Below are 15781 nucleotides of genomic sequence, written 5' to 3'. Positions count from 1 at the left end.
AAATATACAGTTAAGATATAAAGATTAAACAAGCCTCATGTACATATTTTTAACTGGTTGATTTAACAGGATTTAACTTTGTTGGATTTACTCAATATAATAATTATAATTATTAATCATTTAAAATTAATGAGTAATTTCAACTTGTATATCTTAAATGTACAATTTTTTACTTAAACTTTTTAACAGTCTTTTTCTGTTCATATTTGGAAAAAGTTTTACAGTGTAGGTTTGTCCAAACTGTTCACTAGTAGTTGACAATCAAACATTGTTTTGTTGTGCGAGTTGTGTGGATTTTTTTTTAAACACTTCTACTTGTTTTGGGGTAATTCAATGAGAGCATTTTAATCGAGTGATTCTCCAATTGTTCAGTTTAACACTATCATAACTCAATGTCTTTCTCTCAATGTTTGTAATCTCCATTTTTCCAACAGAAGATAAAAGGGTCATTTGTTGCAGTACCCCCTTTTGTTTGTTCATTTTGCTGTTGCATTGGACAGCGTCTGGCAAAGGGATACTGTTAAACTGCACGCCTCAGACTCCTGCAGTGTGTCAGGCATCGTCTGTTGTTTATAAAAGTTAACAAGAAAAAACTTGAAGCAGACAAAAACAATGTTGTGAACATGGAGTTTTTTTCCCCCATCTCAGAAGGTTTCATCTATGGATTTAAGGTGCTGTTAAGGTTGATTTTGTTCTCAAGGCAGTTCTTTGACAAAAATAAATAAATAATGTGTTATCTTTGACTGTAACGTTGGCTCGTGTTTGTGGGTGGGGGGGAATGGACCAGATAAATTTATTTTTTAATTTTTTTATATAATTAACAAAAGACTATTGGCTTTTGACATTTTTTTTTATGATGTTATTGAAAGTAAATGTACAGTGCATCCGGAAACTATTCACAGAGCTTCACTTTTTCCACAGCCTTATTCCAAAATGGAAGTCATTATTTTCCTCAAAATTCTACAAACAATACCCCATAATGACAAGGTGAAAGAAGTTTGTTTGAAATCTTTGCAAATTTATTAAACATAAAAAAAACGAAAAAATCACATGTACATAAGTATTCACAGCCTTTGCCATGACACTCAAAATTGAGCTCAGGTGCATCCTGTTTCCACTGATTATCTTTGAAATGATTCTACAACTTGATTGGAGTCTAATTTACCTGTGGTAAATTCAGTTGATTGGAAATGATTTGGAAAGGCTCACACCTGTCTATATAATGTCCCACATTTAACAGTGCATGTCAGAGCACAAACCAAGCCATGAAGTCCAAGGAATTGCCTGTAGACCTCCGAGACAGGATTGTATCAAGGCACAGATCTGGGGAAGGGTAAAAAACAATTCTGCAGTATTGAAAGTACCAATGAGCACAGTGGCCTCCATCATCCATAAATGGAAGAAGTTTGGAACCACCAGGACTCTTTCTAGAGCTGAAGCTAAACTTTTGGGGGAGAAGGGCCTTAGTCAGGGAGATGACCAAGAACCCAATGGTCACTCTGACAGAGCTCCAGCATTTCTGTGTGGAGAGAGGAGAACCTTCCAGAAGAACAACCATCTCTGCAGCACTCCACCATTCGGGTCTGTATGGTAGAGTGGCCAGACGGAAGCCACTCCTCAGTAAAAGGCACATGACAGCCTGCCTGGAGTTTGCCAAAAGGCATCTGAAGGACTCTCAGACCATGAGAAACGAAATTCTCTGGTCTGATGAAACACAGAATGGCCTGAATGGCAAGCGTCATATCTGGAGGAAACCAGGCACCGCTCATCACCTGGACAATATCATCCCTACAGTGAAGCATGGTGGTGGCAGTATCATGCTGTGGGGATGTTTTTCAGCAGCAGGAACTGGAGACTAGTCAGGATTGAGGGAAAGATGAATGCAGCAATGTACAGTGACATCCTTGATGAAACCTGCTCCAGAGCGCTCTGGACCTCCGACAGGACAACGGCCCTAAGCGCGCACAGCCAAGATAACAAAGGAGTGGCTACGGACAACTCTGTGAATGTCCTTGAGTGGCCAAGCCAGAGCCCAGACTTGAACCCGATTGAACATCTCTGGAGAGATCTGAAAATGGCTGTGCACCGACGCTCCCCATCCAACCTGATGGAGCTTGAAAGGTCCTGCAAAGAAGAATGGGAGAAACTGTCCAAAAATAGGTGTGCCAAGCTTGTAGCATCATACACAAAAAGTCTTGAGGCTGTAATTGGTGCCAAAGGTGCTTCAACCGAGCAAAGACTGTGAATACTTAAGTACGTTTTATTTAATTAAAAATTTTTTTTTTTTTAAGATTTCAATCTTCTTTCATTATGGGGTATTGTTTGTAGAATTCTGAGGAAAATAATGAATTTAATCAATTTTGGAAAAAGGCTGCAACATAACAAAATGTGGAAAAATTTAAGCGCTGTGTATACTTTCCGGATGCACTATAAATTTCTCTCTGTAAACAAATGTAGCCCCATTCTGAATCTGAGCTACTAAACCCAAATGATTCGTCAGGATAAGATTGCATAAATGGCAGTGAATGGCGTTGAGACCATTGCCTGACTTGGCTCTAAATTTGTACAGAAGGGTCCCAAAGTCATTATCATTGTAACTGTATTTCACATCCTGCCAAGTACAGCTGAAACCTTGATATCTAGCACAATAAATTAATTCCAGCCTGATGAAAGATTAGGTAAGATTCTTTTTTTATTACTTGTTGGCATTTGTATGCGAGTGCTAAGTTTGAGATTAGCTTCACACGGAAAGGATTTTGCTGTGGTGTGGGAAGGGTTCAAGCAGTTGGCTCAACTGGCATGCTATTAGCTAGTACAGGCATGTTTCTGAGCTTAAACTGTTGCCCAACCTATATAATAAGACTGTAGTTTAAGGTTACATTTATTATACAAACTAGAGATGCACAATGAGACCGATAATTACAATTATGACACATACATACAATTTCTATTTTGTTTCATTCACAGGAGTTATCAAGAACGGCTTCAAAATAAACTTCATACTGTTTAAAAACAAAATTAAATGAACAATGTGCATTAATGAAAATAAATAAAAGTAAAACACATTTGCACTCACCTGGAGCTTGCAAAGAAACAAACACTGGCAGCGTTAGAGTAATGTACATATTTAAACTACATAAAGGCTATCATATTTATAGAATTTCAAATATTCCTATTCAGTAAAACAAGTGGTGAAAGTTGGCTTTTTAGAAAAATGCGCATTCAGAGATTTCGCACACAGACATGGTGGTGGTCTGAGAGGCTTGCAACTTTCTTGTACCACTTCACATTCTCTTTTCACCATAAAGGCCCCAGCACAAAAAGAAGTTTGAAACCGCTGAGCAAAGGCATACTGTGCGAACATTCAGACCATGTGGCTGTGGGAGCCGTTTAGAGGTACATTTAAGTATGAGTAGACTACAAGAGGCGTAAGACTACATGTAAAACATCAACTAATATGAATGTTGTATGTGCTATAAATGCCTTAATATGCACCTATTTGTTATACTTTTGTTTGTTACCTATGCACCTGTTGTTTTAATTTATGATGACACTGATACTACTGCAATGATGGGTGTATAAAAGTGTAAATGGTAGAATCAGACAAAAGAATGTGCCAAATAGTTCCATCTTTTCAACTGTGCATTATAACAATGCCTGATTTCATGTTTTGTGAGGCATGTGCAAATCTGAATTGGAGATTGAAGTCAACATGAAATAAAAGTAGACCCTTTTTACTTTCTCAATACACATACTGTATCTGGTCTTATTGCACTCAATTAATTGATGCACGTTATTAATTGGTTCATGCTTCTCAATGCTTCAAGGAAACAAATTATTTGCTCTACCTCAGAAATCCTGCTTCCTTTTCGACCCTTTATCATATGGCGCATTCCAATAATGTTCTCGAAGGATAAAATGTAGTCCCGTCCAACATTTGTTTCTTGTTGAATGTCCTGTTTCACTCTGAAATGCATCTGATTAGGGACGTATTATATGTTTGGTAATGGCATTTCACGTTGACTTGTATCTCCCTGAAGGGGTTTATTTTACGCTAATGACCAGCTGACTGATTATTCCTGCTTATTACACAGCAAGTTGCCAATTAAAAAATTAAATGGACAAGAAAAATTTATTTGAGTTGAGTTTACATAATTATGTGAAAAGAAAGAGACTGCGGAGTCTCCAGATACACCAGAATTCAATCTTCTGATTGTGTCAGAGTTCTGCTGGCTTTTATATTGTGAAAATGACCATCTGACTGCTTATTATACACCAGTAGGAATGTAACGGTATGATGGTGTACCGTGGTACTAAAAACAGAAGGTTTCCATACTGTTGACTTTTCCTTAATGATGGTATTGTGTGAAAAAAAAATTCTATATATACTAGGGCTGCACGATTTGGGGAAAATGTCATATTACGATTATTGAGGCTAATATTGCGATATGCGATTTCGATATAATAAACAAATGGTAACATGAGTCAACTTGCTTGCTTATTCATTATACTGCAAAACAAATACATTTCTCAAGGTATATTAACTTGATTTCATTTACACAATGTAATATAATGTTGTGTTTTCAGTGTAATTGATCAAAATTCATCAAGGTTTATGCTTAAAACAATGCTCCGCCTCAGCACAGATAACACACGTTTACTTTTTTGTATCACAATCTACCCTGACTTGATATAGAGTATGAATCTGATTTGACATATTTTACATTTTTCAATTATATTAAAACCATTTGACTTATTGCAAACATTTAGTTTTTTACTTGTTTAAACATGTTTTATGATTATCTTATGTTTGTCATGTGATTAAAAAAAAATGTTCTAAAGAAATAAAAAATAAAGTTGTATCTGTTTATTAGACACGTGGCGAATCTAAAATTAACTTTTTATAAGATAAGCACCATAATACCGTGATATCAAGGTATTTTTTGTGATGTTTTTCATTAATTACATCTTTATACACCATTGATGCGAATACTTACGGAATATATACAGTAAATAAATGCACATGAAGTATTGATTTGGGTTGAAATTATTTTATTAGTTTACTTTTATAAATCATTGAGTGAAACAAGAATTAAGAAAGATGACTTGCAATACCTGGATAACTGGTGAAATATAATGTCAAGTGTGGTCTTCGTTTAGAAATATCTGTCTGCTGGATGGTACAATTGACCGTTCAGTATTTCATAAAACCGTGTAATAAACTAGTATAAAACAGTATAGGTCCATAATATCGGCCATCACATCACTTATAAGCTTCTCAGCTTTTGGTAATTTTATATTTTACTGCATTTCTAGATGAAGAATATTTCAATTCTATTCTTAATTCTTTGTTCATTGCAGACTTGCTGCAGTTTGTGATTTTAAACTTCAGGAAGGGAATTGAAACACTATGGTGTATAGATGGATGGATAGATAGATAGATAGATGGATGCATGGATGGATTGATGGATAGATAGATGGATAGATAGTAGGGCTGCACGATTTGGGGAAAATATCATATTGCGATTATTGAGGCTAATATTGCGATTTCGATATAATAAACAAATGGTAACATGAGTTAACTTGATTATCAAGGAAAATGCACAAATAGATTACTGATAATGCTGAAATGTGTATTTCTCAACTCAAACATACAAACTAGCAACAACAACAACTATAAATGCAGTGTTTTCAAATTAAAATATTTTTACAAAATTAAATAACATCTTTGCATTACTGCAAACTTGTTATTTTCTCAATATTACACCTAAATAAAGTGGAACAATAAATAATAACAAATTTTCATGAAAATAAGATTGTCCAAACAAACAGGGACATTTAATCAGGATGTAACATGTACTTTCTATAAACCCTTTAGAAAAGGAAACTGGATAAAAAAGTGTGGTTCACTCAAACCACTAAAACTGTTATTGTTGTTGTTGTGTGTGTGTGTGTGTGTGTGTGTGTGTGTGTGTGTGTGTGTGTGTGTGTGTGTGTGTGTTTTTTTTTTAAATGACCAACTGGTATTTCCAAATCCTCTTTCTAAAAAGTTCTACTTATCGCTGGTACCTTTTGTCCAGTGTGTGGATCATTTTCTGAAATCCCACTTTGCTAACGGTGCATCATGTCTCTTTATATCTCTGTGAAGACTTGTCATATGGCATACACACATTTTATTGTTTTTGTCATTTTAGTGTTGTTTTTCACATAAGAGTGATCTTATCTACACGTTGCAAGCTGCAGACAGCGGGGGTGTTCGAGTGCGCATCACCCGGCAGAACTTTATAGCTCTCCCGGTCTCGACTCCCGCTCACTCTTCCGCGACTGGTTGAAGCGGCTCTGACCGCACCGAGAATGACAGTTTTGGAGTTTGCACGCTCCCGTATTATATGAACTTTAATTAAGGATGAAATAAAGATATATTGCCAAGCTATGATCCGTGTTATTTTTTTCTGGCCACCAGTTCAGCGTCGGTCTCCTCAGCATCCATCTTCACCTGATTTCCACACTGCACACCGGAAACACACACGCCACTCCCTAAACTGAGACTGACTGGTCATCTTTATTAGCGGTGTACAAAATGGGCAAACAGCTCTCAGAGAGAATGGGCTATCACGTCCACACATGCACTTATTTATTTAATATAATCGCAGCACAGGCTGAGTCTGCGATTGCGATATGATTTATCGTGCAGCACTAATAGATAGATAGATATTTTAAGGAATGTTAACCCATTCTAATTTCAAGATTTTCTTTTTTTAATAATAATAATATTACAATGTTTTTGAATGGGTTTAAAATGTGGCAGATCTACTGTTTCCTAAGCTGTGTATTTTTTTTATTCAATATGTTTTTTATGACCAGGGTCTTATTTATTTTGAATCAAATCAAAGAAATCCACAAACTTTGGAAAAGTGGTAAATTAAACACTAGAAGTTTTGTTTCTATTACCTTAACTACAGATCTCCACACATTCCTAGCATTAAGTCATCAAATCAAGAGGTGCTGGCTACTGTATGGTGCTATGACTCAATGACTTAACTGTACACATGCAATGGGCAATAGCTAAATAAATATTTTCCATTCCATTGTTGTAGGTACACAAATACATATGAGAAATGCAGGTTCATGGCTGCTAATAAGCTAAAATTATGGCTGGTAAATTTTCTTAATTCACCCAACATTGACAGAGCTGAAGTGTTACTGGGCAATGGATGATGTATTGATTCATAAGCTCTTTTTCAAAAACTAGTGTGTCCAGGTGTCCTTATGACAATCGGTGCTGTTTTGAAGGCAAAGACTGTCACACCAAATATTGATTTAGCTTTTTGAATATAGCTTCACTATGCAACATTTTTTATAAGTGTCTAAAACTTTTGCACAGTACTATGTCTTTAAAGGTAATTACAAATCTATTTGCCAATGACGAAAATGAAAGGGATTTCTACTTCCAGAAAGGAAGCAGCATCCTAACTGCTGTAGAACTTCAAACTCAACTAGTTTTAGGCACTCTACATAGGCAGCAACATAATTTGTATCTTTGTAATACAAAAAGCACTTCTCACACAGTGCACACTGGATACTCGTCTCAGTAGAGAGCAGAGGTTTCTGGAACTAGAAATCCCTTTCATTTTCGTCATTGGCAAATAGATTTGTAATTACCTTTAAAGACATAGTACTGTGCAAAAGTTTTAGACACTTATAAAAAATGTTGCATAGTGAAGCTATATTCAAAAAGCTAAATCAATATTTGGTGTGACAGTCTTTGCCTTCAAAACAGCACCGATTGTCATAAGGACACCTGGACACCGTTTCTCTTGGTTGTTGGCAGATCGGATGTTCAAGCTTCTTGGAGAATTCACCACAGATCTTCTATATATTTAGACTGTCTCAATTGTGTCTGTCTCTTGTAATCCCAGACTGAGATCCGGGCTCTGTGGAGGCCATACCATCTGTTGTAGGGCTCTTTGTTCTTCTTTTATTCAGTTCTATTTGCAAATGAATATTGAAATCTAAAATTGATATTTCATACTGATACATTTAAAAGCAGAATATCCAAAATAACAGTTTTAAGACAAATGTTTTATTGAAAAATATCATGAAACATACCATACCAATATCATAATTTTATCAGTAGTTTTGTTTTTCCGTAGTTTTTAAACCGATTATGGCATTGGCAATGTTTCTTGTTTTTTGGCTTTTGCTTTTTGGCTGATTTTCGTTATAGTTTTTTAAATCTAAGTTTGTTGTGTTGTGATTCACCCCTGTTGGTTTGGTTCATGGCTAAGAATGCGTTTATGACGGATTTTATTAAATTACTATGAAATGAATAAATGGGCAAAATACTTCCTAATCCAAGATGGCTGAAAATGTTGGCAGCCACATGGAGTTCCATTAGAGTTAGCATGTTGCTAAGATAACAACACAATACATATTTCTATAGATACAAATTAATAGCAAAATTCGGTTAAAACAGTCAATTTGTTTTTATTTAGTTGACATTTTATTGGTACTTCACAGTTTTGAATGACACAGGCTATGATTGTTATTCATTTCTCTCAAATCGGCCACCTTCTTGAATGATATATTTTTTTTTTAATGGAGTTTGTAGTAATGCATTCTGCAATCACAAAGTATCTATGCAATGCTGTCTTAGAATCTGGCCAAAATAAGGCATTTTAGAAGGCAGCGTAATTACGTATATTATATTGTTGAAACAGCCTTTGAGTCACATTGTGGCTATGATGCCTAGGTAGACAGCTCATTAAATTTAGAAACAGAGCTATTGTGTCTAATAGTTGAGTATATGGCCTCACTGGAGATCCATGCAGAGATCTGTTTACACTCATCCGTGCCCAGCTCAAGACTGCCAGATCAAGCCTGAGCTTTAGAAGTGCAGGGTGGCCATGGAAGCAGAATCTTCTTGTGTAAATGGTTTAAAGAAGGCTCCTCCACACAGCTGCCTGAAAGGGGATAATTTCTAATATATATTTGGTTGGGTTTCAGAGGATATTGTCAAGATGTTCCGTTTGTTCAGTTGGTGGATTGAGGAGAGCTGTTTGGATTTAAGTGAGGTCAGATTTTTTTGTGCAGCTCCGATTGAGGGTGAATGCTAGTTCCTAGCATAGTATTAGATTTCTACCCCAATTTCTCATGGTTTATGTTAATGTTATGGCGTCTAATTTCCTTAGTCATAAGTACAAGTTGAATACACTTTTAAGCAAATGGTTAATTGTGCAGTTGTAGCTGAATGTGCCATGTTGAATTTAAGAGGGTTCATGCAATTCTATTTTTAATGCAAGACGTGCCAGACATGGTGCCACTGTAAATAAATAAGATCACCGGCAACAAGCTCATCTGCAAAACTAAGTGCGCTTATTCAAAGGTTTGTCATGTAGTGTTTCTGTCGTTTGTGATGTTGAATTATTGGCACAAATTTAGGTCCACACTGTTGAATTTTCTGACCAAGAATAGAAAATGGCTACCTGACTAGAAAAGGGGGTGTTTGACTGACGTCTTTCTAATCTTTCATCAAAATTAATAACTTGTATAATAACTTACTCTGTCTCTGTCCTTTTTGGGTGCCATCTCAAATGGCAGATTACACTAAATTTGTTGTGTTGTGATTCACCTCTGTAGAGCTGGTTGGTTTGGTTCATGGCTAAGAATGCTTTTTATGAACCCAGATTTTTCACATTTAATTTTGTGTTATTGTTTGGAAACAAATATGTTATTGTTAATGTTATTTGGAAATATGTTGGATTACAGGGTGAAAAAAATTATTAAATCTATTAATTATTAAAATTATTAATTCATGTTGACTGTAAATACTGCACTTTATTTAAAAAAAAAACATTCAATCACATTTCATCAATTAAAATAAAATAACAAATTATTGCTTATTTTGGTGATACAGATTAATCTGCTGTTTTTTATTTATGTGTTTATTTTCAATTTCTTGAATGTTTGAATATTGAATATTTGTAGTCTTTCACAAACACATACTGGAAAGGAAACATTCACTCTTTCAGTCATCGACAGTATATTACAATATATAAACACTGTAAAGTGAACATTGTCGTATAGGCTAATAAACGCTGTGAAAGTAGTCATTAATCAACAGATCATTCATTAATAGTAACTTGACAAGCACCGTTTCAGTTTGTATAGAAAGAAATGGTGAATATATATGCAAGAAATTTCCATACATGTCTTGCTGTTATATACAAAGCCAAAGTAGGTCACCTGTTGTACCACCTCTTTTGCCTGACCAGTAAAAATATCAGGTTGGAAGACTCAAATTTTGCATAAATACAGTATACTGCTGCCTTCACTAAAAATGTTTGTCACCATTGGCCTAACATTCACATTCCAGTAATTTCACTATTAATCAAGTATTTTACCGTTAATAATATAGAGACCAAAATAGCTGCCCTAGTTTCACAAGTTAGCATTGCTTGCATTACTGATGACAATTTGAAGCTGTACGGCAGTTTAATAGTTCTTTTGATAAACTTTGAACAAAGAATTAATGGCTCGCTTTCCAACAGTCGATCCAAAGTATAACTGTCAGATAAAATAAACCATCTTTGAAAAATGAAAGTGTTTTTGTATTTGTTTCTACAGGACTCCAGAACAATGTCCTAGTGTGGTTTCCTTGCTGTCTGAGAGTTACAATCCACATGTCCGCTGTGGTGCTGCCATGGCTCTGGGCATCTGCTGTGCTGGGACTGGTAACAAGGTGAGTTTATACAAAATATAAAAAAAAAATCTACTCAAATTCAATTTAATTTAATATGCTCATTAATGAGAGGTAGATCCTTAGTTTTAGCTAGGGTTGTCACTCAATACCAAAATGTCAGTAATATGTTCTAATACCAGTGAAATTTCACAGTTCTTGATGCCAATTTCGATACCACAGCAAAACCTGATATATTATGTATTTTTAAATAATTAAAATAATTATTAAACTCATTTCCACTTTATTCTTTTTGTTACAAAAGATCTCATTAAAACTGAAGTGCAAACTTTTTACAGGGCCTTTATCACTGATTTTTCATACTTTTTCATAGATTTTACTGCCGATTTCAATATTGCACAATGAAAATGTATTATAAAAATACAAATTATTATATGTTTAAAATTATGAAATCTAAATAAAGAGTAAAATAACCAAACATTTTATTATTTATTGTGTTAAAATTATGCTATTCATTTTTCTATCAATTGTTTTAATAAATGACAGCTGTCCAACAGTTGTGGTGCCATTTCCATAACACCAATTTTTCCCTAAAGTTTTTCTCAAATGTTAGTGTATCAAGTTAAGCAAGTCAACAAATGTGCCATGCTTGATAAAATGAGGCAAGTGATATTTGAAGAAAAAGAAAAGTCAAGGTAGATATAACTTGTGAGCAGAATATTTGTACTGTGCGTCATTTCAAATCAATCTGAAATTTTGGCAAATTACGCAAAAAGGTGTAAATTGTGTGTATATAGGATGCATACATTGTTGGCTAGGAATGACAAAAAAAATTATATCTTGTGATGTACACTCACCTAAAGGATTATTAGGAACACCTGTTCAATTTCTCATTATGCAATTATCTAATCAACCAATCACATGGCAGTTGCTTCAATGCATTTAGGGGTGTGGTCCTGGTCAAGACAATCTCCTGAACTCCAAACTGAATGTCAGAATGGGAAAGAAAGGTGATTTAAGCAATCTTGAGCGTGGCATGGTTGTTGGTGCCAGACGGGCCGGTCTGAGTATTTCACAATCTGCTCAGTTACTGGGATTTTCACACATAACCATTTCTAGGGTTTACAAAGAATGGTGTGAAAAGGGAAAACATCCAGTATGCGGCAGTCCTGTGGGCGAAAATGCCTTCTGTTGAGACATTCAGATGGTAGAGTCAGAATTTGGCGTAAACAGAATGAGAACATGGATCCATCATGCCTTGTTACCACTGTGCAGGCTGGTGGTGGTGGTGTAATGGTGTGGGGGATGTTTTCTTGGCACACTTTAGGCCCCTTAGTGCCAATTGGGCATTGTTTAAATGCCACGGCCTACCTGAGCATTGTTTCTGACCATGTCCATCCCTTTATGGCCATAGATCCCATCCTCTGATGGCTACTGTCCAGCAGGATAATGCACCACGTCACAAAGCTCGAATCATTTCAAATTGGTTTCTTGAACATGACAATGAGTTCACTGTACTAAAATGGCCCCCACAGTCACCAGATCTCAACCCAATAGAGCATCTTTGGGATGTGGTGGAACAGGAGCTTCGTGCCCTGGATGTGCATCCCACAAAACTGCAAGATGCTATCCTATCAATATGGGACAACATTTCTAAAGAATGCTTTCAGCACCTTGTTGAATCAATGCCACGTAGAATTAAGGCAGTTCTGAAGGCGAAAGGGGGTCAAACACAGTATTAGTATGGTGTTCCTAATAATCCTTTAGGTGAGTGTATGTACATACACTGTTGGCCTTTTGTTAGTAGAATATATTGAGTGATTGTAGTTCATTAAAAGAATAACGTAAGCATCAGATAATTCATAAGTATAAACTGCTTGTTTTTAATGGAACTATTCAAGTAAAAGTCAAATTAAAAACAAAGCAAATTACATATAACAATAAACGAATTAAATAGAGCAAAGATACAAATTAATGTTTAAATGTATCTTAAAAAATTATGAATGAAAAATTAATAAATAACTAAAAATTTTAAATAAAACGAAGTTTTTAATCTTTCACATGTTAAAATAAGGCATTGGTTCTCTACCGTTTTGATGCCACGAGTCACCCATTGTCGATGATTATTGATGATTATGGATTTGATCGATTAGTTGTTGAAACACTATAAGATGGTCAGTGTTCAGCTACATTTACCACGCAGCTGAAAATGTCAGTTGGATGAGATGTCCTTAAGTGGGAGTAGAGTACAAGGGTTGATTTTGACTAAACAAATTGTAACTCTACTTGGGCACCTGATAGGGATTTGGATTAGTGTCATGGGTGATTTCATCTAGAGCTGGGAACACTGGGGAAAAAGCATTGACCTCGGAGCCACTTAAATGGGTCACATTCAGCTTTGGGCCCATAATTTATACACCTGGGGTTTTGGTTCTGTGGTATTATTTCTGCTCGCTGTGTTGACAAAAGGCTACATTTAATGACTATTATAGCAGTAGGCAATTTATTTTTGATGAACTGTTCCAAACAACTGCTGACTCCACTGCATATGCAAATACATCTAATTATGGGAAAAAGTAACTCATGATGCCCAATACTACTACAGATTTGTTCCATCTATTTTTTTTAGGTTCTTTCAATGCAATTTGAATTCAGAAGTTACATTGTACTTCATTACTGTTACATGGTTTGTATCACTTAGTCCTGAAGATGAATGCTCTGTTTCAAAACCTAGTATGCTGACTTGTTTTCAACTGTTTTTGCTGTAGATTAAAAAACTGGCTCATCTGATAAGATACATTCTAGAGAAAGGAAAATCTTAGATCAGGTCTTATATCTAGGAAACCTATTGAGAGAATTCTTGGAATTCCCAAAAAGAGCGTTCTGATGACTCTTATCACAATATTACTCCACATCTGTAGGATTTTAATGATCAAAGATAATTTTGTACCAAACTAATATGTGTGATTTTGATATATTTAGGACAAAATTAATGTTTAAATGCATAAATAATAAAATTAAAATAATATGTCCTAATGTGATGAAATGTGTGAAAAGCATGTGCTGCGTGCTTCAAAATGAATGTGTGAAGCCAGACACTTATTCACTGACACCGTATCTTGAGCAAAGTTCCTTTCAAGGATATATAGTCTATGATGTGTAGAGCAGATGACCGAAAACAGAGGACTCATTGACCTTGAAGCAAAGACTGTTTAGATCATTCAATTTTAGCCTTTGTTTGGTTTAACAAGCACATTAGGTCATATAGCAAACTGCTAATCCGGAAGTGAGAAGCTGTCGTCAAAAACATACAAACTGAAAATGCCAAAATAAAAGTTCAGTTTAACTAGATGTATGATAGATGACAATTTGACAGAAATATAGAACTACTATATAGCAAAATGTGATATTCAATGTAATAATAATAATATATCAATAATGACATTTATATTTAAACAATATCTCACAAGCAAGTGTGCTGATGTACTGAAAGATTTCATCAATGATTTTATTTATATGGCAATGCTTTGCTTTGCAGCATTGTGTTTGACCAAAAAATAACTCTAGTTGTGTTTTGGAATTTATGAGGATCTCTATTGAAGAACTTTTGATAACAAATAATGCAATGAATATATGTTGAAAATAATTGTTCTGTTTCCATTTGGTTAAATGTTATTTTATTTTATTTTTTGTATACAATTTTTAAAATAAACAAAATCTGAGGGAAAAAAAATATATAAATACTGATTTCAAAGGGCTCTAAACATGCTGTGTCCGATTTTGCTTATTTTCTTTCATAATCATATCAGAGTTTTCAAATCTCCATTGTGATGACTCATGTGATCATTTCCTTCAACAGGAAGCAATCAACCTCCTGGAGCCCATGACCAATGACCCAGTGAATTATGTAAGACAGGGCGCCCTGATCGCTTCTGCCCTCATCATGATCCAACAGACTGAGGTCACCTGCCCGAAGGTAAGAAGAATGTTTGCCATTGTGTAGTTTGGGGGGTTAATTTTAGTTCATGCTTTTAAGTGAATAAAATACATATAAATGAATACAGATAGCACAATAAAAATACCTGCTGTTGCACCTCGGTCTACCTAGGCAAAGTGCAACAAGTAATTTCAGTGTATTTTTGTTATCTTTTATCAGAGGGAACCATCATTTCAAACAAACAGCCATTCTAGACAAGTAGATTCAAAATGTTTAATGCATGAAGTCAAAATTTACTTAAAAATAAGGAATGATATTTAATATATTTACAAAAATATAGTACAAATTAAACCGTCATTAAACTGTGCCATGTTTTTAGATTTGTAGAATAACTTGTAGTGGTGAAAGATGTTGTAATTGTGTGTGAATGTGAAGAAGGTCATGTGGGGTTAAAACGGTAAACAATAACTGAATTAAACAGTTTGATAAACTAATTCTTTAAGATATTCTGCCTGTATTTCTGCATCAGGATCACAACAACTCATTATTACTTTGATTACTTGTTTAAACGACTCCATTTCAATCTCACTTTACTGATTAACCACAATCACACAGTACTGATCTTCAGTTGCTTCCCCAATTCACACAGGAGATAAGTCTGAATAACCTCAATGTTCTCATGCAGTTCAGATGTGGCCTCAACATTACCAACTTACAAGACTCATTAATTGTGTTCACGTTAATCCAAATATAATTGCACCAAGTCAAGCCGTTGGGAAATACTGGAGCTTAAACACATTTACGGTTGGGCTGATTTAAATGTTTTTCATTATTTGCTCTGAGTCCTCATGGTGGCGTAGTGACTCGCCTCAATCTGGGTTGGCGGAGGTGGAATCTCCGTTGCCTCTGCGTGGAGTCCGTCAATCCACGCATTTTATCATGTTGCTTGATAAAGCCGTATTCACAGAGCACGTTGCACATTCTGACCAGCACGTAACTTTCATTAACGTAATTTTCCGTGCAGATGCAAGTTGTAATATTGTTGTAATTGTAGATTTAATGGATACATATATATATATATGTGTGTGTGTGTGTATATATATGCGTGTATACATATGCGTGTATATATGTGTGTGTGTGTGTGT

At 35.1% G+C, this 15781-nt stretch overlaps 1 protein-coding gene across 1 annotated transcript in view; it reads left to right on the top strand.

The window, feature by feature from the left end:
• The window catches only part of LOC127639591 (26S proteasome non-ATPase regulatory subunit 1-like), a 121907-nt gene that overhangs the window by 37079 nt on the left and 69047 nt on the right, over positions 1-15781 (top strand). The window contains exons 17-18 of the mRNA XM_052121692.1: positions 10627-10741; positions 14559-14675. Coding sequence (XP_051977652.1) covers positions 10627-10741; positions 14559-14675 — 232 coding nt within the window. The remainder of the gene's footprint in view (positions 1-10626; positions 10742-14558; positions 14676-15781) is intronic.

Source organism: Xyrauchen texanus, chromosome 48 (genome assembly GCF_025860055.1).
Source record: "Xyrauchen texanus isolate HMW12.3.18 chromosome 48, RBS_HiC_50CHRs, whole genome shotgun sequence".
NCBI classification, from domain to species: Eukaryota; Metazoa; Chordata; class Actinopteri; order Cypriniformes; family Catostomidae; genus Xyrauchen; species Xyrauchen texanus.
The sequence above is the reverse complement of the archived record's forward strand: the minus strand, read 5'-3'. Positions and strand labels throughout refer to the sequence as shown.